Source organism: Gigantopelta aegis, chromosome 10 (genome assembly GCF_016097555.1).
Source record: "Gigantopelta aegis isolate Gae_Host chromosome 10, Gae_host_genome, whole genome shotgun sequence".
Taxonomy (NCBI): Eukaryota; Metazoa; Mollusca; class Gastropoda; order Neomphalida; family Peltospiridae; genus Gigantopelta; species Gigantopelta aegis.
The window spans coordinates 76511701-76538341 of record NC_054708.1 but is presented as its reverse complement, the minus strand read 5'-3'; the positions used below and the strand labels follow the sequence as shown (position 1 = coordinate 76538341).

Sequence of the window (26641 nt, the reverse complement as noted above, 5' to 3'; positions counted from 1 at the left end):
ACGAGGACGGACTGACAGACAAGGCCGGACTGACAGACAATGACAGGGACAAAGGGACTCAAGGGAAACAGACACAATGATGACTGACATACGGCGGCTGAATTAGGACAACGAGGTATGTTTGATTCGGAATATATGATCTTAAAGGGACATACTCTAGTTTCAGCCCGTGAAAATTAACACTAAGTTTAGTTAATCTACAAACATATAACACATTTGGATAAAGTTACAATTGAGTGAAATATGAGTCTGTGACTTTGAAATGGTGAAATACCCTCTGAAAATAGACTAAAACTCAACTCCATGTCTGTTATTTCTAAGACGCACGTGCGTTTTTAAAAATATAATAAATGCATTTTGTGTTATTAAAAACACCAGGATAACCAAAACACTTCGAATGTACGGAAATGGATAATCTAAACAATAAAATCTAAGTAAAGTATGATACCTTAGTGTTTAAAAACTATGATATGTCCCTTTAAGCGCGATTAGTAGGCCTACACCTTATATCCCATAAACTCCAGACTGAGATAATATATATTAAATTCATTTAGCATTTCGAATCCTTCTTTTAAATTCTTGTAGCGATTTTTGGTAACCACACAGCGCATACATGAAAACGCTGCTAATGATAACTACAAAATCCATTTTAAGCGCCCGATAACAACGTCCCAGGCTCGCACCGCGCCCACACGGTGCCAAAACCGGCACACGAAGGGTAAAGTGTCTGTGCTGTTACTTACACAAGCCGTGAATGTCACCGACCAGGGTGTGGCTGTAGAATCCAATCAGACAGAGAAACGTAACGGGATTCATCTTTAGGGTGTCCTTCTTCAAATGATTACAGCACTGCTCAGTTTCTTACTGAGTAAGTAGCTAACTCGCTGGTTAGCGAGTGGTTCTGGGTATGTGAAAATATTCTGCTTAACTGTGGTGCTGCTGTTTCTCTCGTAGCAGCTTCGGTGTGGTTTTTTAGACCATAAATACACATTGGCAACATCTCTCTTGGATTCCCATACATGATAGTTCCTCTAGCAGCGTACTAAGATTGGTGTATAAACTCACTTGAAGTTTTCCTGTCATGTAATTTTCTTTTTATCGGCAGTTGCATAGGTTTTGTGATGGATCGATGGTTTACTTTGATCTAAAACTTTCATCAGTGTAAAGCGATGGTCAAATCAGAATCAAATCTGGTAGGCAATACCTTCACTTAAGGACGAATAATGAAAAGTCATATGGCATATTATGCCTAGGTATATGAAAATTCTTCAGAATATAAGTCCATGCAATGAGTGCAATGACGTCATTGGGGCATATCAATGACGTCACTGCTCTTAACTGAATGGGCTGAGAGATGGCATTTTTATTTTTGGCATATTGACAGTCCACCGACTGTTTTCAGTAAAAATCGTCTTACAAGCAAAGTGACATCTTGAGGCATTTCGGTTCTGGAGGAAGACACTGGACAATAAAATTCGTGAGTTGTCAAGATTTAGGGGGTCCATATGAGTTTGTGGTTTTCTTTGTTCGTTTGGTTTTTTTGGTGGGGTGGGGTTTTTTTTAGGGGCAGGGTTGAGTATTGGGAACAGATGTCTGGGTATTAATTGTATATATAGCTGCAACGGGTTTCTTATCGGCATGCGCGCAAGTTCACACTGAGATACATTAAGATTAAAGCTACTAAATACAGAACATTGTGTACAAATATGAATTCCGTAAATACAATCATAATGGAGGCCGCCATCTTTGTTACTTAACACAGAAGTAGCTATATACACGGCGGCCGTGATGTAACCTCAGCTAATGAGGGCTGGATGGAAAGCCCAAAGTAAGGTTTCCCCATCTAAACTTTCCCACGCGTGCGTCTATCTCTCTCTCTCTCTCTCTCTCTCTCTCTCTCTCTCTCTCTCTCTCTCTCTCTCTCTCTCTCTCTCTCACACACACACACACACACACACAGACACAGAGAGAGACACACACAGACACACACAGAGAGAGAGAGAGAGAGAGAGAGAGAGAGAGAGAGAGAGAGAGAGAGAGAGAGACACTCTCTCTCTCTCCATCTCTCTCTCTCTCCCCTCTCTCTCTCTCTCCCCTCTCACTCACACATTCTCTCTCTCTCTCTGTGTGTGTGTGTGTGTGTGTGTGTGTGTGTGTGTGCTATGCTGATAAGCGTGTAGCTTAAAGCAATACAAAATTTGAATTGAACATCTAGTTATTATATAAATGTGAACTACACATTTGTTATTGATGTAATTATTATATGTATATTTACATTAATGAACACTACTGTCTGTAAACATCATTATAGACTGTTATAATTGTGCAGGTCTATGCTATTCCTATAAACTATACATTTCTGGTTTAAAAATATATAATTATATATTATTATATAAGCCGAATTTACTAAGCGTGTTTTTGACTCGCATGCTTGTAACCACGTGTATTTTCAATGCTTAAACATCTGCGTTTAAGAAAAACAGGCTTCGTAATTTTAACCCATAGATGCCCATAGATAAGTGGTTGAGTAAATATTGGTTTATCTCCGTTGTAGTAGATAAACTATTACTGTTATGTACATAACAGAGTAGATCCAGTTTTAAATATCATTTGTTCGTTTTTATCGCCCAAGTTGCGCGCAGCATTCATGCATTCGGTGAGCATAATTAGACTCAAGAGAGATTGCAAGTGGGAGTTTAAGCCTATCATAAACCTGTTGTTAGTGTTTTTAGTAGTAGGAGGATCCAGGGTGTACGGGTGGGTGAAAACACTATAGTTTGCTCCTAGATGGGAGGGTTGAAGAGAGAGAGAGAGAGAGAGAGAGAGAGAGAGAGAGAGAGAGAGAGAGAGAGAGAGAGAGAGAGAGAGAGAGAGAGCGAGACAGACAGAAAAAGCAAATTACCGAATCGCACCTTAGGTAAGCGCTCTACCTCTGGAATATAACCCGACCCAGAAACATATGACGTAGTAAAATAAATCGGTTTAAATAATATATATTTATATATATCATTTAGTGAAATATCTTAAAATATCAGTGAAATAAAAGTGTTATCAGTGACTCAGTGACGATAACACATTTTAGAGAGAAAATTTCAGTTTCACTCTAAAATGTGTTATCGTCATAATAGAAAGTGTTATCTTCACTGTAAGAAAGCCGGAACTATTTTGCTGCTGACATTTTAAAAATAAAGGTAAATTGCCAAAAGTTATATAATAAACAGAAAATGTCATGGTTTTTGTCAAATATGAGTTATATCTCATCTTGCGTGACTCGTGAGATATGATTGCAAACTTCACTCGATGAGATATAAATCATATTTGACAAAAAAAACCACATGAAATATCCCCCCCCCTCTCTCTCTCTCTCTCTCTCTCTCTCTCTCTCTCTCTCTCTCTCTCTCTCTCTGTAGTCCATGTAGTGGCAACAGCGGGTTTCCTCTCCAAATCTGTGTGGTCCTTAACCATATGTCTGACGCCATATAACCGTAAATAAAAATGTGTTGAGTGCGTCGTTAAATAAACCATTCTCTCTCTCTCTCTCTCTCTCTCTCTCTCTCTCTCTCTCTCTCTCTCTCTCTCTCTCTCTCTCTCTCTTTATATATATACACAACCTAAAAGTATTATTACATATATTAACTCAACACTGAGTAGTACTTGATAAAACTATATTAGCCTATCTCTAGGTATGTGTTATGAAATACATGCAAATTACGTAATATACTAATTAATATATACTTTACAGGGATATAAACAGTGTATTAGTATTAAGCGGGTTTGTATTTTCGGCGAATAACACTGCAGTATACAATGACGATATATACAGCATAGTATTTAACGCATGCATAACGACTAGCCTAAATTGCGTGCATGTTAGCTTTACACATATAATCAAAGGTTATACAGTCTGACCTCTCCTATAAGCCAACTTAATATTTATTTATTTCTATTCACTTCAAGGCTGTTTCATACACGTTCGCGTTATAATGGGGACTGATTATATCTTTCTAGTTGTTTTGTTGTTGTTGGGGTTTTTAAAAAATTTTAAAATCAGTAGGTAGATATAAATTACTATTAGAATAAAATTAGATCGTTTAACTTGTTTGCACAACAAAACAGTTTCAAGAAGCCCTGGTAAGCACACAAATTAAATTCAGTACCATATCCTACAAAATGATTTATATAGCTCCTGGATTTACAACAATTGCGTTTCGGTGACCCCAGAACATGATATTATTATGCTATTTTACTCATACCGCAAAGTGTTCCACGTAGATTATTAATGTCTTTTCGGTTATAGAGATTAATAAATGCTCAGCCACTTGCTACTAAGTTGGTATCATTTGGTGATATATCCAGTTATGGGAGTAGTAAATAAAAATTGTCGTAAATATGGTAATAAACTCTGTATCTGACAATTGCCAGTATATTTTGGGTAACATTTATTTGTCATTACACAAACTTGATACCAATTACTTTGTAGACTACTAGCTCGTCAAATAGTCAACGTCTTGACACGCGCTAACATCCACAGAACGATCAAGCACGTCTGTAATATGTGACATTGACTATTTGTGCAAATACTATTATCCATTGACAATAAATAAATACACTTTTATTTGTTATACAGTTGTTATGCAGTATATACCAGAGGTTGAAACTAATGCGGGGTACCCCCAAAAATGGAACTGCAATTTTCAGCAAAAATGACGGTTGCTATTAAAAACATAAATTAAATCTCTTAAATGATACGTGACCCCCCATTTTCTTGCAGCTAGATTAGATGTGAGGTGCCACACTTTCTATTGCTGTACTTCCTGGGTGTGTTGAAACGCTGCTTATATCAGTTTTATTAGTAAACGTTAACATTATCGGCAATACGAATTGATTTGGTCTAATGGAACCTATAAGGTGAGCATTTTGCCGTATATAACAAATTCTTAAACAGTTCTCACACGTGAATTAATTATCGGATCCACGTTTTTTTTTTATATGTGGTGAAGGTGTAGCGTTCATGTAATTAATGTAGTGGTCTTGTTGGTAAATAACGTCTTTGACACGCGTATACAAACGTGCCTAATTCATTACTGGAGTCCATGGGCCAACTAATTCCGCGACTGAGATTAGTTGCTTTAACAAACTGAAATTAGGTTAATTGTGAATACATACAGATTGCAAAAACCTACGCCGTTTTATAATTAATACTTGTATAAAACAACTGGACTGCGTCGCTATCAATTGAATGGTTTGTGCTACAGGCATACCTGTAAACACAGAACGGCGGCAGATCCAGAAGAAATGTTTGGGGGGGGGGGGGGGGGGGGCTCTTGCCAGTTCGCTACTTAATATAGTTTACAAGGAATCTCATGGTTAGTTTTAATCGAAAATGATAGCCCGACAAGGATTTTGGGTTAACACACACACACACACACACACACACACACACACACACACACACACAAAGAAAAATGCTGGTTCCGCAAATGCTTGCAACTTTCTTCGTGTACGACGGCTAGAAATAGACTGCTACACGTCGTAAACGTTTCCAAGCATTCCGTTCCGTTCGCATATATGAACTTATGTAACGACAATGTTTATTCATTCAAGTAAAGAAGCCAATAAAGAATTTTTATCTAAAAATATACTTGTTCGATAAAAGAGGGCCATACCTAGCTTAAGTGATTAGGTGGGGTGAGGGAGGGTTGTGAAAAGGGAATAAGGGCAAAGTAATATATAGGGTCTTCTCTTGTTAGACATTTTAAAAGTAAATGGACACGTTTTTGTTTGTTTCTGTTTGGACAATAGAACTATTTCTAACCCTCCCACCCCCCACCCCCGCTAAGTGTGATCCTAGTAAATGACTACATGGTATGCTTAAAATGTTGCCACTTGTATAATATTATTTTATTACAACCAAGAAAACATTACACTTCCACCTTTTATAATTACCTGTCGTCCCTTGACACGACTTACAGCGTTGCTGCCCCCCACTCCACTCCCCAATACAAAATCAACTATTAACTACAACCTGATGAATAAACATACAAAGTACATAAACGAATATTGTCATTGGGGCGGGAGGTAGCCCAGTGGTAAAGCGCTTGTCTGATGTGCGGTTAATCTAGGATCGATCCCCGTCGGTGAACCTATTGGGCTATTTCTCGTTACACCCAGTGCGCCATGACTGATATATTAAAGGCCGTGGTATGTGCTATCCTGTCTGTGGGATGATGCATATAAAAGATCCCATGCTACTAATGGAAAAAAAAATGTAGCAGGTTTCCTCTCTGAGACTATATGTAAAAATTACCAAATGTTTCACATCCAATAGCCGATGATTAAAAAAACAGTGTGCCCTAGTGGTGTCGTTAAACAAAACAAACTTTATTTCTAGAAAAATACTAAAATATGGTCACTTTATATTTATTAATTCTAAAAAGATCGCCCTGCCGGCCAATGTTTACCGTGTAAGCTGCACGTGTCTCAACTGCATGTACAACCTATTCCCGCTCTTTTGAATGACGCTAATTTTATCTTCACCCAACATACCTACAAGGAATTTCAGCTTGTTTGTTCACGATGTACATGACCTGACTGATAAAGAGTTTAAAGTGAATAATTAATCGCTGCCGCTGTGAGTCGAACAAGACATATAATACTATAAATATTAATGAAGGGTGTTTCTGTTCATTTTGTTTCTTCTTGTTTTCTTTTGTATTTAGTCGTTTTGGAGGTTATTTGCATGATCAACTAATTCCGAACAAATTAGTCATTCTCAGTTGAGATAGGCTAGCCAAAAACGTCAAGATGGGGGAGGGGGTGCGGGTGCGGTTTGGTGGGGGTGCGGAGGGGGTGGTGAGTCTCTGGGTCCGAGGTTAACAAAGTATGCGTTGTTCCCTCTTGTTCATAGGTGAAGTAATATAACTGCCAGTCCCTAGTCGCAAACTGACATGTAAATGATTTTAAAATAAAGAAACGTACCGCAAAAGTAAAAATTAAAATTATTTTGAACATACAAATGATGACAGACACAGGAACATATTTAAAACACAGATGCAGGTATAGATAGAGATAATAAAATTAAACAGCTATAACATGTTTGCGTCATAAGTTTTGTTAAACTGCTATCTACATTAAATACAAATACCGGCCTCGGTGGCGCAGTGGTTAAGCCATCGGACATGGTTCGCAGCAGCACGGTATCAGCTCCAACCCATCTCTAGCGAGGGGTGCGTACGCATCCCCCATAGTTTGCAGAGGTCCGTCCGTGGATGTGTAAAAAATATATTTCACATATTTTGAGACAAAGAAACATTTCAAATTTACTTCCCAGAATGCAGGAAAACGCATGGGTGGTGGTGGTGGTGGGGTGGGGGTGCGAGGGGTGCGTACGCATCCCCCATAGTTTGCAGAGGTCCGTCCGTGGATGTGTAAAAAAATATATTTCACATATTTTGAGACAAAGGAACATTTCAAATTTACTTCCCAGAATGCAGGAAAACGCATGGGTGGTGGTGGTGGTGGTGGTGGGGGGGGGGGGGGGTGCGAGGGGTGCGTACGCATCCCCCATAGTTTGCAGAGGTCCGTCCGTGGATGTGTAAAAAATATATTTAACATATTTTGAGACAAAGAAACATTTCAAATTTACTTCCCAGAATGCAGGAAAACGCATGGGTGGTGGTGGTGTGTGTGTGGGGGGGGGGTGCGAGGGGTGCGTACGCATCCCCCATAGTTTGCAGAGGTCCGTCCGTGGATGTGTAAAAAATATATTTGACATATTTTGAGACAAAGAAACATTTCAAATTTACTTCCCATAATGCAGGAAAACGCATCTCCTGCATTCTAGATTTTTTAAAAATTCGGAGTGAGGGGGGGGGGGAGGGGGCATGCCTCCGGATCCCCCTAGCAACTCCGGCCCTTTGGGCCGTCGATTACGCACCCCCGCCCCCCCCCCCCCCCATATACATTTCTGCGTACGGGCCTGAATATGAAATGAACACCTGTGAGCATTTATGGAACAGCACCTTGTGTTGTAACTTACTTGCAAGGACAATGACGTGAACCAGCAGGTAAAATCCAGCGGCGGCAACGAAGGACAACCGGGGTGTCATTTTCTCCTTCTCTCGATCATTTCCTTGTTAGCCAGAATCACTTTCAACTTATCCCGAGCGCCTCCCGCCGATCCTCGTCTTGGTACGCGTGGAGTTACACCCGCATCTAGGGTGGAACCGACCTCTGGGTCCCGTTCACTACAGAGTTCACTCACCGTTAACGGCACGGCGGAGTCACGCCTGGTTGAGTTCGCTGACGGTGTCGGGTAGCGACTGGTTATTGACAAGCTATCGATCGATTTTCTCTGATGGCATTCATTACCTGTTGTTAGTATGCCAACACACACACATGCGCTGTATAACAGGTTTTTTCCCACTTGTCTTTCTTTGTACGAAAAACTGCCTTAAGTCACACAACAGTTAAATAATATATATTTATCCGCCGCTCCAAGATCTATTCTTTCAGTTAGAAAGGTTATCCATAATACCCTGAATACGTACCGAAAGATTTTTTTTTACAAAGTTCTCTACGATTCTGTATGCTTTCACTGCAGTCGAGTAATTGTTTTGAATGACCTATATATAGAATCGACAAATCACCGCGAATTCGATACTGCATGTTTCAACGTGTTGCGTAAAGACGGTCACACCCTCAATATCAGCAACAGTATGGTCGTTTTGGTGTCGCATCCATTACCATAACCGAAACGCCGTGTTCATGGCTATAAATTAACGAAACGTTAACGCCGTGTTCATCACTGTAACGAAACGATAAAACAAATCATTAGACGATATAGCCCTTCAGTGCTTTTGTCCATAGTAGTATTGCTTTGTTTTATACTGATTATGAGTAAACATTAATTAAACATATTTAATGCAGTATAATATTATAATAGTGTATTGACTGGATGATATATAAGACAAATGTTCAAACAAGCGGTCAATAATAATACCAGCCGCAAATGCACAATTGCTTTATCGAAATGTCGCAAAACCGCTATTTTTAAAACCCGTTTATACGCGTTGCCATGACATCAGATGGGAGTTAGAAGGTTAATCAAATGCTACGCAGGTGGTTCGCATTTTCCCATTTCCGCTTAGCAACGAAGGCAACGGAACCAGCGGGGTGTGTCCACACGCGTGCACCATGTGTATGTGACGATTAACGGGCTGTGTATATTTTGTCGTAGGTTTCATACCAGTGTTACGACGAAAGCGCAAGTCGTGGCATGAACCAGTCTTTCCGCCCCTCTACGCATGCCTGGTACAATCCGGCGGTGTTTACACTACAGTAGCAACAATATTTTCACGAAATGACTCGAGTATGAATATTAAAGAGGACACCGTTTTGAGGATCACCTAATACATTACGAGATGTTACGAAACCTGCTCATCGTTTTGGCTGTGTGGATGAACATCTTAGACGTCGGTAAGTACAGTTAATTATTAATCCCCAATCTGTTTTATACACTTGTTATCTAACGGGACAACACGCGACCATACATTAATTAAAATACTCGTAATGCTATGAATAACGCACAGCGATAGAAATATCCGCCCTACTGTGGCCAGAACAAAATGAGTTAGCTAGTCGGTAGTTAACAGGGTTCTTTCAGAATAGATCACCCGGAGTGGGTGTGGGTGTGGGTGGGCACCGGGTGTTGGAACTCTATCTGAGGATATTACAGAATGTATTCCTTAAATACATTTTTGGACCCGCCCATGTTACATGTAACCGTGTGTCAGTGTCAGTATTATTTCTGGTTTACACACAGATGCTCATATAGTGTTTCTGCTGGTGTTTTGTTAAACATTCATTCGTTCGTTCGTTCGTTCGTTCATTCATTCATTCATTCATTCATTCATTCACTCATTCACTCGCTCACTCTTTTACTCTCATTCATTCATTCATTCATTCATTCATTCAAGGTGGGGTTTCGTTAAACCATTTATACATTTAGTAAACCTATTTCATTCGTTCATCCGTCCGTCCGACCGTTTCTTTCGTTCGTTCGTTCCTGCCTTCATTCCTTCTTTCGATCTACATTATCAAGATATATATGAGAGGATTAGTTCACATTTTCATTCATTCATTCATTCATTCAATTATTCAAGGTGGGGTGTCGTTAAACAATTTCTACATTTAGTAAGGTATTTCGTGCGTTCATCTGTCTGTCCGTCCGTTTTGTCGTTCGTTCATGTCAGTATGTGAGAGGCATAATCAATATTTTCATTCATTCTTTCATTCATTTTTTATTCATTCATTCACTGGTGTAAGAATGTTAATCAATATGTTAAACATCAGTGTAATTTGTAGCCGAACATACACCTTTAATAACGTAAATAATTGGTCTTTTTTTTTTCTTTTTCTCTAGGGGAGGCCGTCGTCATACAAGATATTCGCCTGGTCGGCGGTTCCTCCGTGAACCAGGGGCGGGTTGAGGTACAGGTTGGCGGGACGTGGGGCACGGTGTGCGACGACCAGTGGGACAGCAACGACGCCGACGTCGTGTGCAGGATGTTGGGATATACGTAAGTTTGACCTCTCACTTCGCAGGGCCGAGGAGGAGGGGTTATTTCTCTAATTGGAACATGCCCTACTTTACTGTGCTCTGATTCCTTTTCACTGCCCCTGACCATTGGTGTAGGCAGGGGGTTGGGTGGAGAACGAGGGCCATGACTACCCCAATTAAACTATTTTTTAAATACTGTATTAAATTTGATAAAATCATACATATATATGTACATGCATACATAAATACATACATACATCAATACATGCATGCATGCATACATACATACATACATACATACATCCATACATCCATACATCCATCCATACATCCATACATACATGCACACACACACACACACACACACACATACACACATACACAGTGTGGGTTGTCCCACACCACCCAATATAAAATCCTGGCTACGCCAGTGCCCCTGCCTGTAATGATTTTAAGACAAGCCTATTCATTAATGTTTTTACGGTATCGAGTATATTTTCAGTATTTAAACATCTGGGGCCTAATTCACAAAGTTCTCTTTGGCTCTGCTAGACAACAAAGCATCGTTTTTGCAAGTATTTTAGCATTGCACTGCGAGATCGCAAAGTTGCGAGTTTAATGAATTAGGCCCCGGGAATATATAGGGCTGCACCTAGCTGAAAATAACCATCCATCCATCCATCCATTTATCCGTCCGTCCATCCATCCACCCACCCACCATACATCCATGCATCTAAAACCCACCCATTCATCCATCCTTCCATCCATCCATCCACCCATCCATCCATCCATCCATTCATCCACCCATCCACCAACCCATCCATCCATCCATCCATCTGACAATCCAACCATCTTTGTATCTGTCCTATTTTCCATCTATGTAATCTATCCATCCATTCACTCAAGTAACCATTCACTCACTCATTTATCCATCCATCCTTCCTTCCTTCCACCCACCCACCCGTCCGTCCGTCCGTCCTTCCTTCCTTCCTTCCATACATCAATTCATCCACTCTGAAAAAACATTAACTCACTCATCTATCCATCCATCCATCCATCCATCCATCCATCCATAGCGTAATAGATAATTTTGGTCGTTATACACTTTTGACACGGCCCCTGTAACAAGCTACGTGTTTGACTTCCAGGTCTGGCGGCACGGCGTACGGTAACGCCCAGTTCGGGCAGGGCACGGGCCCCATCTTACTTGACGACGTGTCCTGCACGGGGCACGAGGCGCGACTTGACAGCTGCGTCATCAACACCGACCTCATCAACTGTGCCCACAGCGAGGACGCGGGCGTCATGTGCGACACGACGAATCCCGTCCCCACAGCGGGCACTCCCCCCACAGTGACTCCGTCCGCCGGACCCGTGCCTGACAGGTGCCCAAGTGAGTAATTGTAAAAGTGATTGTCCCATTTACGACTGACAGAGCCTGTTTATACGCCCGTCTGTGATGGGTCGTATTATGATATGGCATTGTCCGTCCGTACGTCCATACGTCTGTTTGTTAACGTTTTCTTGTCTGGACCATTTCTTACATACAGATGCATACAGGATCATCAAACCTCACATGTAGGAACAACACTGGATGACGGAGTATCTATCGCATGCAAGTACCAGGTCACTGTGTTCTTTTCACGGTCTACTGCACATAACAGTAAATCCTTGTCCGGACCATATTTTGCATACAGATGCATACAGGACCATCAAACCTCACATGTAGGGACAACTTGGGATGGCGGTGTGTCGCATACTATTACTACGTACTGTAGTACTACGTCACTATGACCTACTTTCACGATCTACTGCACTTAACAGTAAATCCTTAACCGGATCATATCTTGAATTCAGATGCATACAGGACCATCAAACCTCACATGTAGGAACAACTTGGGATGCTAATGTGTCACATACTATTATTAGGTCTCTGTGATACAAGGGGGGGGGGGGGGGGGTAACCCAGTGGTAAAGCGCTCGTTTGATGCGCGGTCGGTTGGGGATCGATCCCCATCGGTGGACCCGTTGGACTATTTCTCGTTCCATCCAGTGCACCACGACTGGTATATCAAAGGCCGTGATATGTGCTGTTCTGTCTGTGGGATGGTGCATATAAAAGAGCCCTTGCTGTTAATCGAAAGGAGTAGCCCATGAAGTGGCGACAGCGGGTTTCCTCTCCATATCTGTGTGGTCCTTAACCATATGTCGGACGCCACATAACCGTAAATAAAATGTGTTTAGTGCGTCGTTAAATAAAACAGTTCCTTCCTGTGATACAAATAAGTAAAATAATTTGTATATATTCTGAACATCATATGGTTTTCCATCAAACTCCTGACGGGCGTATCATGTACCTCACCTGTTCTATATAATCAGATAAATACGTCCTAACCATAATACCGTTTCCCTAGCAATTTCCTTTTAAAGAAATGATTTACAGAGGCCATACAGGCGGGACGTAGCCCAGTGGTCTGTCTGGGGTCGATCTCCGTTACAGTCTCGTTACAGTCATTGCCCCACGACGATGGCGCATATAAAAGACCCCTTGCTACTAATTAATGGGAAATGGAGTGGTAGACAGTTGGAGTGTTCAGTTGTGTTGATCAAGGAATTATAGTGTAAGTATAGTCAGGCTGTCTAACGTTGTAACAGCTGCTTCTCTTTTGAAGTATCAAAGACTGTCAGATGCAACTTTCTCTAAAAAAACGTTTGTTTTATTTAACACGACTAGAACACATTGATTTATTAATCATCGGATATTGGATGTCAAACATTTGGTAATTTTGACATATTATATTTTAGAGGAAACCCGCTACTTTTTGTTTCCATTAGAAGCGAGGTATCTTTTATATGAACAGACAGGATCTCACATACCACGTGCGTTTGTATACCAGTCGTGGTGTGCTTTCTGGAACAAAATATAGCCCAATGGGCACACCCTATGAGGATTGATCCTAGACTGACTGCGCATCAGGGCCCGGAAACACAAAACACTCGTAACACTTGCGTCAGATGTACACCATATATAATGTGTGTCGTACGTCTGACGTAACACTTACGAGTGCTTTGTGTTACGGAGCCCTGGCGCTTTACCACTGGGCCTCATCTTTCTCTTTGAGTGGTAACTGCACGTAAAAGAGCCCTTGATGTCTTGCTAGTCGGTTATATACAGAGGAAGTGCCAGATTGGGTCACGATTTGTTTGACGCTGACAGATGTGCTGGTGTGTCGAAACTATGTTGTTATTAATCAATCAATCTGTCTGTCTTGTCTGTCTTGTCTGTCTGTCTGTCTGTCTGTCTATTTATTTATTTATTTATTTATTTATTTATTTATTGTTGTTTTGTTTTCCCCCAGGTTTGAACCCTAAAGTTTGTGTTTTGCAGGTGGTCAGAAGAACCAGTTTGTCCAGCTGATTAACTCCAACGGTGTGGAGGGTGTCGGGTACGTGGAGGTAAGAAACCCGGCCGTTCCCGGCAGTCAGTGGGGCTCCATGTGCGACGACATGATCAACGAGAACGTCGCCAAGGTCATATGCGGGTCATTGTGTTTTAAGTGAGTAGTGTGTGTATATGTGTATGTGTGTGTTGGGGGGGGGGGGGGGGGGTCGCTACGGTCATCTGCGGGTCACTGTGTTTTAAGTGAGTAGTGTGTATGTGTGTGTGTGGGGGGGGGGAGGGTCGCCAAGGTCATCTGCGCATAACTGTTTTAAGTGAGTAGTGTGTGTGTGTGTGGGGGGGGGGGGGGGGGTCGCCAAGGTCGTCTGCGGGTCACTGTGTTTTGCATTTCCTTCCTTCCTTGTTCTGTTCTGTTCTGCCATATAATCACGTGTCGAATGTTGGATCTCTTACAGCATAACCTGGGCTCGGCCTGGTGCTGTCATAAAAGACTTGGGCAGTCCTCGCTTTCCCATCATCCTGGATGACGTCAAATGCAATGGGCAGGAGCAGCAGGTACAGGACTGCCCTCACGCCCCCTGGGGACAGTCCAACTGCGACGACAGAACAGAGGTGGCCAGTGTCACGTGCGTCGACTTGGACTCGGCGCCAGAGAAGCGTAAGTTTTTATCTTTATATTTAATCGTTTTGAATTATTTTAAACTCTCTCCCCCCCCCCCCCCCTCTCTCTCTCTCTCTCTCTCTCTCTCTCTCTCTCTCTCTCTCTCTCTCTCTCTCTCTCTCTCTCTCTCTCTCTCTCTCTGCCACATAGCAGCAAACTTTAGTATTTTCACCCACCCGTACACCCTTGATTTTCCTACTACTAAAATGACCAACTACATCATGTTTGTGATAGGTTTGCACTCCCACCTGCAATATCTCTTGAGTCTAACTATGCTCAACGAATGCATGAATGTAGCGCGCAACTAAAAGCGATAAAAGCGAACAAATGATATTTAAAACTGATCCATTCTGTTATGTACATAACAGTAATAGTTTATCTACTACAACGGAGATAAACCAATATTTACTCTACCACTTCACTTATAAATTACTAGTATTTATGGGCAAAAATTACGAAGCCTGTTTTTCCTGTTTTTATTATTAAAATATATCGGTCTGTCTAATTATTTATCCGTTTCACTGCACATCAATTCTTCACACAGCTTGTTCATTTTAAAGGAAACATGTCACGAGACCATATTATAGCTCATTTTAAAAGCAAAATTATATAAAAATAATATACAAATAAGTTTATAACAATAAAATACGCGTAGTTAACTTAAAATGAAGAAATTACGCCAATCAGTATCAAAGTACGATTTATGCATATTTATTCGTGAGCTTTCGGGGGAAAAAGGGAAGTGACGTCAGAGCCGCTGTACTCTTCCATTAATTAACTTGTCTAGACATACGTACAAAATAATTGCCAGTTTTTTAAGATCACAGGGTATTGTGGCGTAACCTGTCGCGACTATAGTACAATGTTAATGGACATTATCAGCCGCCCTGCTTCATTACTGTAAATAATGCTGTAAAACCCTTGATTAAGTAGACTTTCCCATCTAAAATTACAAAACTTACCAATTACGTAGTACCAAAGAAAAGAAAATTATCACATGGGTATCGTGAGTGGTCGTTTTTACTCTAACGCACCCTACCAATAGGCCTAATAATATGCTGCTTTTTTTTTTTTTTTAAGAGAGAAAAATACTATAATCCCATTTCGTTCTATTGATGCAAATTGAAATATATTTAGTTAAAAAGTTGATAATACTCTCAAGTCATTTATGTTGTTTTACAAGTCAGGTTAATGAAAGTGAAGCGCCTTGTAAATTAGAGCGTTTGTTTACACTGTGCATACAGATTTCATTATGTACAGCCCGAACATGAAAAATGCGATATTTTCTTTAAAAAAGAAAAAAGAAGAAAAAAAAAAAGTTTGTTCTACATTTATAGTTTTTGACATATTTTAAATACATCATATCGAGGTGTATCTTTATGCTAAATGTGAAGAGTATACACCTCGGCATTAGCATCCGGGTTTTAGTTTTGTCTCCGGATTACTATCGGGCTCAGTGCTGTAAATTGGTCGACCGGTCTGGTCTGGCACCATCGGTTTCTCCACCCTCCGACTAGCTATCCGTTTTTTCTTCAGTATCACTGTTGTAAGTGAATGTGTGTCTTTCTTCATTTACTAACAGCTAAAATTGATACGGCAAAACGTTTTGCGAACGAACTCTCATTGTTTTGGTACGGACTAATGCTTCTAAGTGTAAGGCTTCAGATCAAGCGACGCGTCTCTGACGTCACGGACCTCGTGATTGCCCTGCTCATTAAAGATCAGCAATTTCCGCTAAGAGCTCGTATCTGGGGTTTTTTTTATGGAGATATTTTAAGTAATTAATTTTTATTTTTATTTTTTTTAGGTGATTCAATTTATAATTAATTGTACATGGTTGGTGCCAAATATAGGTCACGTGACATGTTTCCTTTAAAGTTATTTTGTGTCTGTTTGTTTTTAAAATAAATACTACTTAGTACACTGGACTTAACTTAAATATTAAGTAAATACAAAGTGAAAACCATTCTCAAATCACAAAATGTGTGACTTAGAAAAATGATATTGTCAGATCTCTCGATCTTGCCATAATGTTAAAGCATCATGCATGGTTTGGGATTTTTAAAAAACGTTAACACCTAATATAAATATAAATACACCTAACGTGTTTAATGTAATCGAGGTTGAAGGTTCAGTATCATGCCTTAAAGGATACAACTGAAATGAGGTAAGAAAAGGAAAGAAAAGAGAAAGAAACAAATAGTAAAGTTAAAAATAGGTTAGAAAAAAAGATATGTAAAATATTTAAATGAAGACAATCTTATTTATTTATGTAGTATTTAATTATTTAAATGAAGACAATCTTATTTATTTATGTAGTATTTAATTATTTAAATGAAGACAATCTTATTTATTTATGTAGTATTTAATTATTTATTTATGTAGTATTTAATTATTTAAATGAAGACAATCTTATTTATTTATGTAGTATTTAATTATTTAAATGAAGACAATCTTATTTATTTATGTAGTATTTAATTATTTAAATGAAGACAATCTTATTTATTTATGTAGTATTTAATTATTTAAATGAAGACAATCTTATTTATTTATGTAGTATTTAATTATTTCCTTCCTTATTATGTACGTATATTTCTATTTATTTACACAATTAATTAATTAATTTAATCTTCGCTTTATTGTTACAGTAACAGTAGGAAACATAAATATGCATATCATTATTTTATTTCCGGGTTTGTCTTCATAAATAAGTGGGGTGGGACGTAGCCCAGTGGTACAGCGTTCGCTCGATACGCGGTCGGTCTGGGATCGATCCCCCTCGGTGGGCCCATTGGGCTATTTCTCGTTCCAGCCAGTGCACCACGACTGGTATATTACAGGCTGTGGTATGTCCTACCTTGTCTGTGGGATGGTGCATATAAAAGATCCCTTGCTGCTAATCGAAAAGAGTAGCCCATGAAGTGGCGACAGCGAGTTTCCGCTCTAAATATCTGCGTGGTCCGTAACCATATGTCTGACGCCATATAACCGTAAATAAAATGTGCTGAGTGCGTCGTTAAATAAACCATGCCTTTCTTTCTTTCATAAATAAGTGGTTTTCTTTTCTTTTTTATTCTTTTAATTTCTTTTTTATTATAGCAACACTGGATCGTCATACACATCATAGTAAAAAGCGACGTTTGGTTTTAGTTTTGTTTGATTTGATGTAAATGACCCGCTTCGGTAGCTTAGTGGGTGACCCATCGGAATTAAGGTACTGGGTTCGCATCCCGGTATAATCTCCCTTCCCAACGAAAGCAACACTTAAGGACTCAGTTGGGAGGTGTAAAGGCCACTAAATACAGACCAACTTTTCTCTCACTAACCACTAACCAGCAACCACTAACACACTGCCAGACTAGTCCTATGTTCTGTCAACCGTTTTCCGCTAACGTTTGTGAATTATTTTGACTGGTTCACGAAGTGCTCATTCGCTTTAACGTGGATCGCACAAATCAGTCTAGCGGTCATTTTTTATACTCGGTCTGCTGAACACAGCCCAGATAGCTGAGATGAGCGCTTTCTTTGATTTGGTTTGGTTTCTTTTGGCTCCGTTCGATTGGGTCCGACTTCGTTTGATAGGGTTTGTGTTGAACCGTGTTCTGCTGTTATCTGTTATGCTCCGTTTTGTTTTATTCGGTTCTGTTCTGATTTACATGTTTATGAGAAGTGTGGTAACACTGCAGGCGCGTGTGCAGGTATTTTAGCAGTGGGGGTAGGGTGGGGGTGTTGTCTTGACTGTGGGAACCGACGTTAATAGGGGGTCGAGACATACTTCAACGGAAAATATAGAGAACAAATTAAATTTGCTTGAGCAGGGGTGGGGTTTGATCCCGAAACTCTCACCATGCACACGCGCCTGAACGGACAGTTTTATTAAATGGCCCAGCAAAATACTAACTTTTAAACATGTATACTAGTATTTAATTTGGTCACGAAGGTTACTGAAGGTCAACAAGAAGTTTTGTTTTAAATACAATTGGATTATGACCATATTACCATACATTGTCAAACAAATAACTTCATAAAGGTTTACCTTAAACTAGCTATTTAAAATGACCTCCATCATTAGCCAATCAGAGACTTAAAACCTACTGAATGTGCGTCTTCTTTTAAGGTAGTGTGTACATTAATTGTTGTGTGTCTGCATATATATTTCTCGAAAAACTGTTGTCATCTTATTGTAGGCTACATATTCATTGTGCATTACAGTGTTGTTGACACCCCCCCCCCCCCCCCCATACACACACACCAATATGGGTGCACCCCAATATATAAAGTTATGGTACGCCAGTGTTGTACGATAACTCCTCATATGCTTTAGTTAAAGTTTCAAAGTAAAGTAAAATCTGCAAGGAATATCCTACCTGGAGTAGATCGATGGAAACGTAATAGGCAGCAAAGTATCGATATTTCTCAGGCGAATACAACTGTCATTCATATTCCAATATTACACCAAGACGAATCTTGTAAATATTTTATACCATGCCTTTAGAATTTGATCGTTCGGAAAAAAGGTTTACTTAAATACATTTAATTTTCATTTCAGCCCCAGTCCCAATCTTACAGTGCCAGAAAGGCTACCTCATAGCGCTGTTTAGCAGGCTAAGGGACCCGACTCTGGAAGAAAAGCACCTTACAATTGGCAAGGCTATGACCGGTGGATGCACGGGTTTGCAGAAAGCCACTGACAACAACTACGTCACAATTAGGATTCCTTTTGAGGAGTGTGGAACGGTCGTAAGAGTAAGTGAATTTTATTAAAGGGGGCTAATTCTTACCGGAAAGTTTGATTGAAGAGTTGTTTACCTACACATGAATATTCTATTTTTTATATTGTTGGTGTTATTTTATGTTGTGCTTTGTTTGGTGAAGCTGTATTGTTGTAAATAAATTAATGTTAAGTCTGTTGCCATGTTTTTAATACTTTGTAACACAATCCAGTGAAAATATAAGAGCACCCCCTCTTCTCAGTGTTAAAATAGAGACTAATGGGTTTTTTTTGTATGTGACGCAGATTAGTCTGAGAGAGTATACATAAAGATATCGAGGGATAATTTAATACTGAAATTTAAAATATATACTCGATACAACAGCCTTTATACGAATTAAGTAGTTTTACTACAGACATTTGATCAAACGATTGACATGCAATAGCCAAGGGGCGGGGCGTAGCCCAGGGGTAAGGAGCTCGTCTGGAATCGATCCCCGTCGGTGAGCCCATTGGACTATTTCTCATTCCTATCAGTGCACCACGACTGGTATATCAAAGGCCGTGGTATGTGCTATCCTGTCTTTGGGATGGTGCATATAAAAGATCCCTTGCTGCTAATGTAAACATGAAGCATATGATTAATTGATCAATGTGCTCTAGTGGTGTCGTTAAAGAAAACGTTTGCTATATACTTCAGAACAACAAGACGCACATCATCTACAGCAACGTGATCAAGTACGACTACACACGGCTGGAGGGCTCGATCTCGCGCGTCAACACCTACATGATCGAGGTGAGCTGCGAAATGCCCCGGAACTACTCTACCGAGCGCCCGATGCAGCCTCTCACGCAGACCGTCACGAAGAAGGCCGAGGGCGTGTTCGTGATAACGATGCAGTTCTACCTGAACAATAGCTTCACCCAGCCTGTCAGTCAGTACCCGGTGCGCATCACGCTTGGGGAGTGGCTAAACGTGGCACTCATCCTCGACTCGGTCGACAGCAGGCTCAAGCTGGTGGTGCCCAACTGCTATGCCACACCCACCGCCGACAGGAACAACCCCGTGAACGTTCCGCTGTTTGTAAACAAGTACGTAGATTCATCGCATCCCCCGTTATATTTTGGCGAACCGTTAAAAAATCCGCACAATTTCCTTCATAGAAACTGTGAAACCTTTCTTTTTGATTTAATCCTATGGGACATTCAAAATGCCACAGAACCAAAACTACCCCTCCACCCGCTACCAACTCCGGTCGGGCTGCTGGTGCTCCCTTGCACCCGCCAGTGCGGGCGGTCCCCTCTCCCACCCACCCCAACCCTTTTCCTGTCCTGGCCAAGGCCGGCACCTGTGCCCATAACATGCGTGCGCTACAACAGCTTGCTCTGAATGTGCACATAAAACTCTATGACCAGACCTGATCTTCGTCGTCTCGGTGGTGTGGTGGTTAAGCCATTAACGTAGGCTGAGGGAGAGGAGGGGTGTGGTGGTTAAGCCATTAACGTAGGCTGAGGGAGAGCAGGGGGGGGGGGGCGGGTCGCTGGATTCGGCAGCTTATAGAATATTAAACGATATTAAGTGTAATATTCTAATTATTACCCATAATCGATTTTAATTTATGGATCTTTTCCAGAATATTTACTTGACTATAGACTTTTTAAAAGACATTTGAATAAAAATTATCTTTATTTAATTATTAAATTAACACTTATAGAATAATACTGCTGTGCAAACATACCCGACAAAGCCATCCTCACAAAACCCCACCAAAACAAAACGAATCGAACACCCGTTAATTTTAACTTACACTCCACGACAGGACATTGTGTCATCATTACTTAGCTTCGTATTCAATTAGTTTTAGATATTTTATCGTAATTGCACTTCGTATCCCTTTTTTTGTTACAATTGTTTAAATTGCATTTTTAAAGTGTTTCGCATACGATCAGATGCATTGGTAAACTTAAACACGAAGAAGCGAACATGGCCTCAGTAATCAAAACAAAATAATTTACAAGAGAGATTAATTTAACCATGAACTTGTTAAAAAAAGTAAATACGATTTCTATAGTTTCACAGTAACTGAAATACATTGAAAGTGTGACTTTTCACCAAATATCACTTTTATGGTTTCTGTAGGTCTACATATTTCATTGCTATATATATATATATATATATATATATATATATATATATATATATATATATATATATATATATATAAAAATGTATTATTTAACGCATAGCTATATACATTAATTAATAATTGTGGTATCATTGTTTATTATTTAAGGCATCGCTATATACATTAATTAATAATTGTTGTATCATTCACTGAAGTGATTTTTTAAAATGTATATACATTAATTAATAATTGTGGTATCATTGTTTATTATTTAAGGCATCGCTATATACATTAATTAATAATTGTGGTATCATTCGCTGAAGTGATTTTTTAAAATGTATGAAATAATTTTATTCACGATATAATAATATTTTGTTTTTCAAATAACCAGATGCCGACGCGAACAATCCCTTGGCTTTTTTCCGCTGAATCAAGAGAAATTTGGGTTCCGGTACCAGTCGTTTGTTTTTGTCAACTACCCGGAAGTGTATATTCACTGTGGGGCGTTCGTTTGCTTAGCAACGGAAACTGGTGCGGAATGCGACCGGAGTTGTATCGCCAACAAGACGATCACGAGTGGACGCCGACGTCGAGCGGTGGAGCCCGGGCTTCACGAATACCAGTGGGTCAACAGTGGACCAGTCTACGTCTACAGGAACGACAACCCTAGTGAAGTGACCACTGACAGCGGTATGACGTTTGATTTCCTACCCTTCGCAGTTTGCATTTTTATCAATATATATGCCTTAAATAAATAAATATTAATTAATTAAAATAAATAAATAAATTAATAGCATAAATAAGAAAAAAAATACATACATAGATCAATGAACGAATGAATGAATGAATTAAAATCCATGTTGAATAATCACAAAGACAGAATTGTTTTTAATAGTCCCAAACGTTTGCATTTAATTTGTTAATATAAACTGATCGATTGGTTTGTTGGTTACTTGATTGATGGGGAAAATATAGTTTATATTAAAATCGTATTTCCGAACACAATGCACAAAGGGAGATTTTGTTTCTCAAATATAGTGCCCCATCACAATCATTTTCAATATTTGGCGCGGAGGTGACATAATTAGAAAATAAGTAGACATTATAACGTGCCTTCAAAGCGTAGTAGTTTAGTAGAAGTGCTCTTAATTTATGTGATTCTTAAAGAAGTGATTCTGTTATTAAACGTTTTATTAATAAAAACAAACACCTAAATATTGCAGAAACGTTAAAAACTGGTTTATGGCTTTGTAGGTCGCAACGTAGTGCTGAATATGACTATGACAGTGAGTCCGTCCATTCCCACCACTGTCACAGTCCCCCCACCGACAACGACGTCGAGTTATACAACCACAACCAGGCGCAAACCTACAACCATTAGGAATCGCAACACAACCACGAGTAAGCCCCAAGCGACAACCACAGCAAGCAAGACAACCAAGGCTAAAGTTCAGCCTGCAACCACGCCAAGCCAGTCAACCAAGGTAAGCCAGACAACCACGCCAAGCCAGACAACCAAGGCAAGCCAGACAACCAAGGCAAGCCAGACGACCACGACTAAGCCTCAAAAGTCGACTAAGGCGAGTGACGTTGTAAGCACAGAGTACCCTGCAGATTTAACAACACAGCTCGAAGAGAAGCAGATGGTTTCCAAACCTCAAGCACTACCTGGTCGTGAGCCTGCCAACAACCCTCTGGCTGGACTAAGCATACGATCTAGCGCCATGAAGATGCATTACAATATGTTCTTGATCTCATTTGCCTCTGTGATAAAACGCTTTATTGTTTTCTTGTAAACATTACTTTTATAGTCATAAAGATCCAAGTATTTCTCAGGTTCAAGCCTAGTGACCCGTGGGTGTAATCCGGCAGCCTTGCCTACTTATCCAGGTAACAAACAGACTTTAACATACACATCGTCAACAAGTACATATGGATGTATTAAAATTGTGCCTCAGTATATTGAGATTTGTGGAATACTCAATGTTTGGATACAGCCAGTCTAGATTCGAAAGTTTTACAAACATGGACCCAGATCAGATGTTTGTAGTAGCTACATATACATAAATTAGTTATTTGAAACCGAAAATGGAAGTACACGGGGAACTCCTGAATGACTAATAGCAAATGGTGTACCAAAAATAATCATCCACTGGTATTTGACAGACTAAGATCCCGTGCCGCTAATGGAGAAATGTAGTGGGTTTATTTTTAAGACTATGAGTCAAAATTACTAAATGTTAGACATTAAATAGCCCATGATTAATAAATATTGTTAAATAAAACTAACTTTTTGACAAACTGAAGATATATATATGTTACTGGACTTGTGTATATATAACTTAAAAAGAGTCCAGACTCAAATCTTTAATGACGTCACAGGCATGCAACTTGTAGGCATAGTAATGATGTTAATAGCCTTAAGGCCCTATTACAGATGTTTACACTTTAAACGGTTTTTTAAGCGCAGGTCGTGGCCCCATGCGTACAACACTTTTGGACTATAGACTCAAGACTAACAGAGGTTGAGACGTCAACGTCATGGCAACACGATGCAAATTGTACGCATGTGACGTCATTAAAACGTTTGAGTCTGGACTCGGGTGTCAATGGCCAGTTGATGCTATTTCAGAACCAATTACCTGAGGTTAGGGGAGTTTTTAATTACAGTAATTAGATATTAACATCAGACATTAAATTTAATTTTGACCTCCACCTAGCCCGTGCTTTTAAAACGTTTAACGGTCTAGATTGAAGTCTCTAATACTGTTCGGAAACTTCACTGTCATGACAGCGAATACAAATTGCACGCGAGCGACGTCATTAAAGATTTCAATCTGGACTCTAAATATTTTAAAAGCAAGGGCCCGTGCTTATAAAATTTAAAGTCTAGACTTTAATAAAGTCCAGACTTTAACGTAATGCTATTTGAATGGCGTTGCCATGACGTTAAAGTCTGGACTTTATTAAAGTCTAGACTTTAAGGTTTATAAGCATGGGGCCTGGCACTGGCTTTAATGAACCTATGTGTGGTCCAAAGTTTTGTACAGGTTCTTATTACAATATTTATTCACGGATATTTCGTACAATTTTAATATATGTATTGCAGATGTAATTTTTATCCATGTACATACATCAAGCGTTTCTTTGTTATATTTCGAATAATGTAATTCCTACTTCATAATTATATTGGAATACAAGGATCGCTTTCCTACCAAGGAATGCACGTATTTGACCCAGATGCGTGGAGGATATGTCATACGTGTTCTTGTTTTCTACCAGTAGAATGGTGCTTTCATTGTTATATAGGTAATATATTTGGCTTTAGTGTAACACTGTTAAGTTTGGTTATGTTACGTCTCATCTGGTACGTGTCTGTGTGCCTTATTGTCGATAGTAGTGTCAGGAACATAGAGCTTTACCTTCCTTACCTGGGACCCTGGTCGTTTTAACACGCCAACGACATAACAATGTGTTTAACAAATCGAGGCCTAAACTTCATACATATTTATTTTGAGGAGAATTCTAGATCCGTCCTTCAAGTAGCTAGCAGAAAGTATCCCTACTAGTTAAACATGTTGAGAATTAGTGACTAGACGAGTGTCCAGGAATCTTGAACATCCTTATTTTATTCTTCGTTAAAACTCCCACAACAACAACAACAACAATACCAACACATGTATTATTGTTTATTATAGAGAGTCCATTGTACCACCTAGAACTCAAAAGTTAGCTTTGTTGTGTTTTTGAAAGTATCTAATATTGCAAAAAAAGATTGTCCTTGTTCCCACAAATTATATACAGTGAAATCTTTTTATTTTCGTGGGCATAAATTACACCCCCCCAAAAAAAAAAAAACCCCACACAAAAAAAAAAAAAACCCCACAAAACAAAACAACAACAAAAAAACCCCAACAAAACAAAACAAAACAAACAAACAAATAAAACAAACAACAAACCCACACCCAACAACAATAACCAAACAAACAAACAAAAAAAACAAAAACCCGAACACATTTCGTTGCGTACTTGAATTCGTGGATGTAAAAGGTAGTGTAATTCGTATTCTCTGTATACATGCACTAGACGACGAATTGTACGAATAGTAGATCACCAGTAATAAAAGTGATTTCATAGTAATTCAGTTTCATTTGCACATGTACATTACATGTTGTAACAAAGAAAACACTGTATCCCATTTCCCCCTTGGATGACCATTTCAGGATCTAGAAGTGTAACAATATTTTACAGCACCATTATATAATTAATAGTATAGTGCATCAGAATAGTATTAGACGTTGTAGTCCGTGTTGTCGATTGTGTATGCTGGTAGCTAGCTCAAAGTCTTCTGTGATATTCATTATTCCAAACTGTTTTTTTTATATATAACATGACTACAGACATAAAGATATTTTTTATTATATGATCACGTGTTTGTGTTTCTTTATACCAAACCAGCCAGCGATGTTTTGTTTTGTATCTTCGTAAAATGAAATAAAATTGTTGTCATGGCCAAAACCAACTGTTATAACTATAAACCAACAATGTTTTGTTTTGTCTTTACACGAAATAAAACAATATTAGAAAGACATGACCAAAGCAGAACTATTATATAAACCACCAATGTTTTGTCGTTACACAAAATAAAACAATATTACATAATCATGGCCAAAACAAAACTATCTTATACACCAACAACGTTTTGTTTTGTATCTGTATAAAACTAAACAATATGCCATGGCCAAAACAAAACCGTTTATATTACTAAAGAGGTAATTTCAATAAACTTCTCCCCACTTCACAATTTGCTTTAGGGTGTACTTGATATCAGTTACTATTAACATTTTAACTTATTTTCGGGCTTCTATCAAATTAAGGTTCAAGCACGCTATCCTGTGCACACCTCAGCTATCTGGGCTGTCTGACCAGGAGAGTGGGTTAGTTGTTAATGGCTAGTGAGAAAGAAGAGGGTGTAGTGGTCTTACACCTACCCACCGAGTCGTTAAAACTCGTTCTGGGTGAGAGCCGGTACCGGGTTGCGAACCAAGTACGTACCAGCCGTAATCATGAAACCACCGAGGCCGGTTTACTGTTAACATTTTCACACTGCAAACCATATGTTTGGAGTGGGAGTGAAGTTAATGTCCTCGTACTCTTGTAAAAAACCAATGTGGAAATAAAT

At 39.4% G+C, this 26641-nt stretch overlaps 2 protein-coding genes across 3 annotated transcripts in view; one reads left to right on the top strand and one right to left on the bottom strand.

Annotated features, from left to right (window-relative positions):
• Positions 1-8367, bottom strand: part of LOC121382765 (receptor-type tyrosine-protein phosphatase kappa-like) — a 33356-nt gene extending 24989 nt beyond the window's left edge. Inside the window, exon 1 of the mRNA XM_041512346.1 lies at positions 8039-8367. Coding sequence (XP_041368280.1) covers positions 8039-8108 — 70 coding nt within the window. The 5' untranslated portion in view covers positions 8109-8367. The remainder of the gene's footprint in view (positions 1-8038) is intronic.
• LOC121382766 (deleted in malignant brain tumors 1 protein-like) lies at positions 1346-25882 on the top strand. 2 transcript variants are annotated; one of them, XM_041512347.1, is made up of 11 exons: positions 1346-1477; positions 9239-9477; positions 10424-10580; positions 11710-11954; positions 13950-14118; positions 14417-14619; positions 17722-17748; positions 19172-19368; positions 20034-20425; positions 21851-22149; positions 22714-25882. In XM_041512347.1, the coding sequence occupies exons 2-11, from the start codon at positions 9423-9425 to the stop codon at positions 23253-23255; spliced, it is 2286 nt and encodes a 761-aa protein (XP_041368281.1). In that variant the 5' UTR covers positions 1346-1477; positions 9239-9422; the 3' UTR covers positions 23256-25882. The 2 variants fall into 2 exon arrangements, with proteins under 2 accessions (XP_041368281.1, XP_041368282.1); XM_041512348.1 differs by lacking the exon at positions 17722-17748.
• The last annotated feature ends 759 nt before the right edge of the window (positions 25883-26641 follow it).

What these genes read in the sequence shown, in the direction of transcription:
- LOC121382766 (XM_041512347.1), top strand. Translation starts at nt 9,423, where the DNA reads ATGTTACGAAACCTGCTCATCGTTTTGGCTGTGTGGATGAACATCTTA. An exon ending in GATGAACATCTTAGACGTCG is followed by an intron (nt 9,478 to 10,423) that starts GTAAGTACAGTT and finishes CTTTTTCTCTAG; the next exon opens with GGGAGGCCGTCGTCATACAA. An exon ending in GGACTCGGCGCCAGAGAAGC is followed by an intron (nt 14,620 to 17,721) that starts GTAAGTTTTTAT and finishes TTTTTATTATAG; the next exon opens with CAACACTGGATCGTCATACA.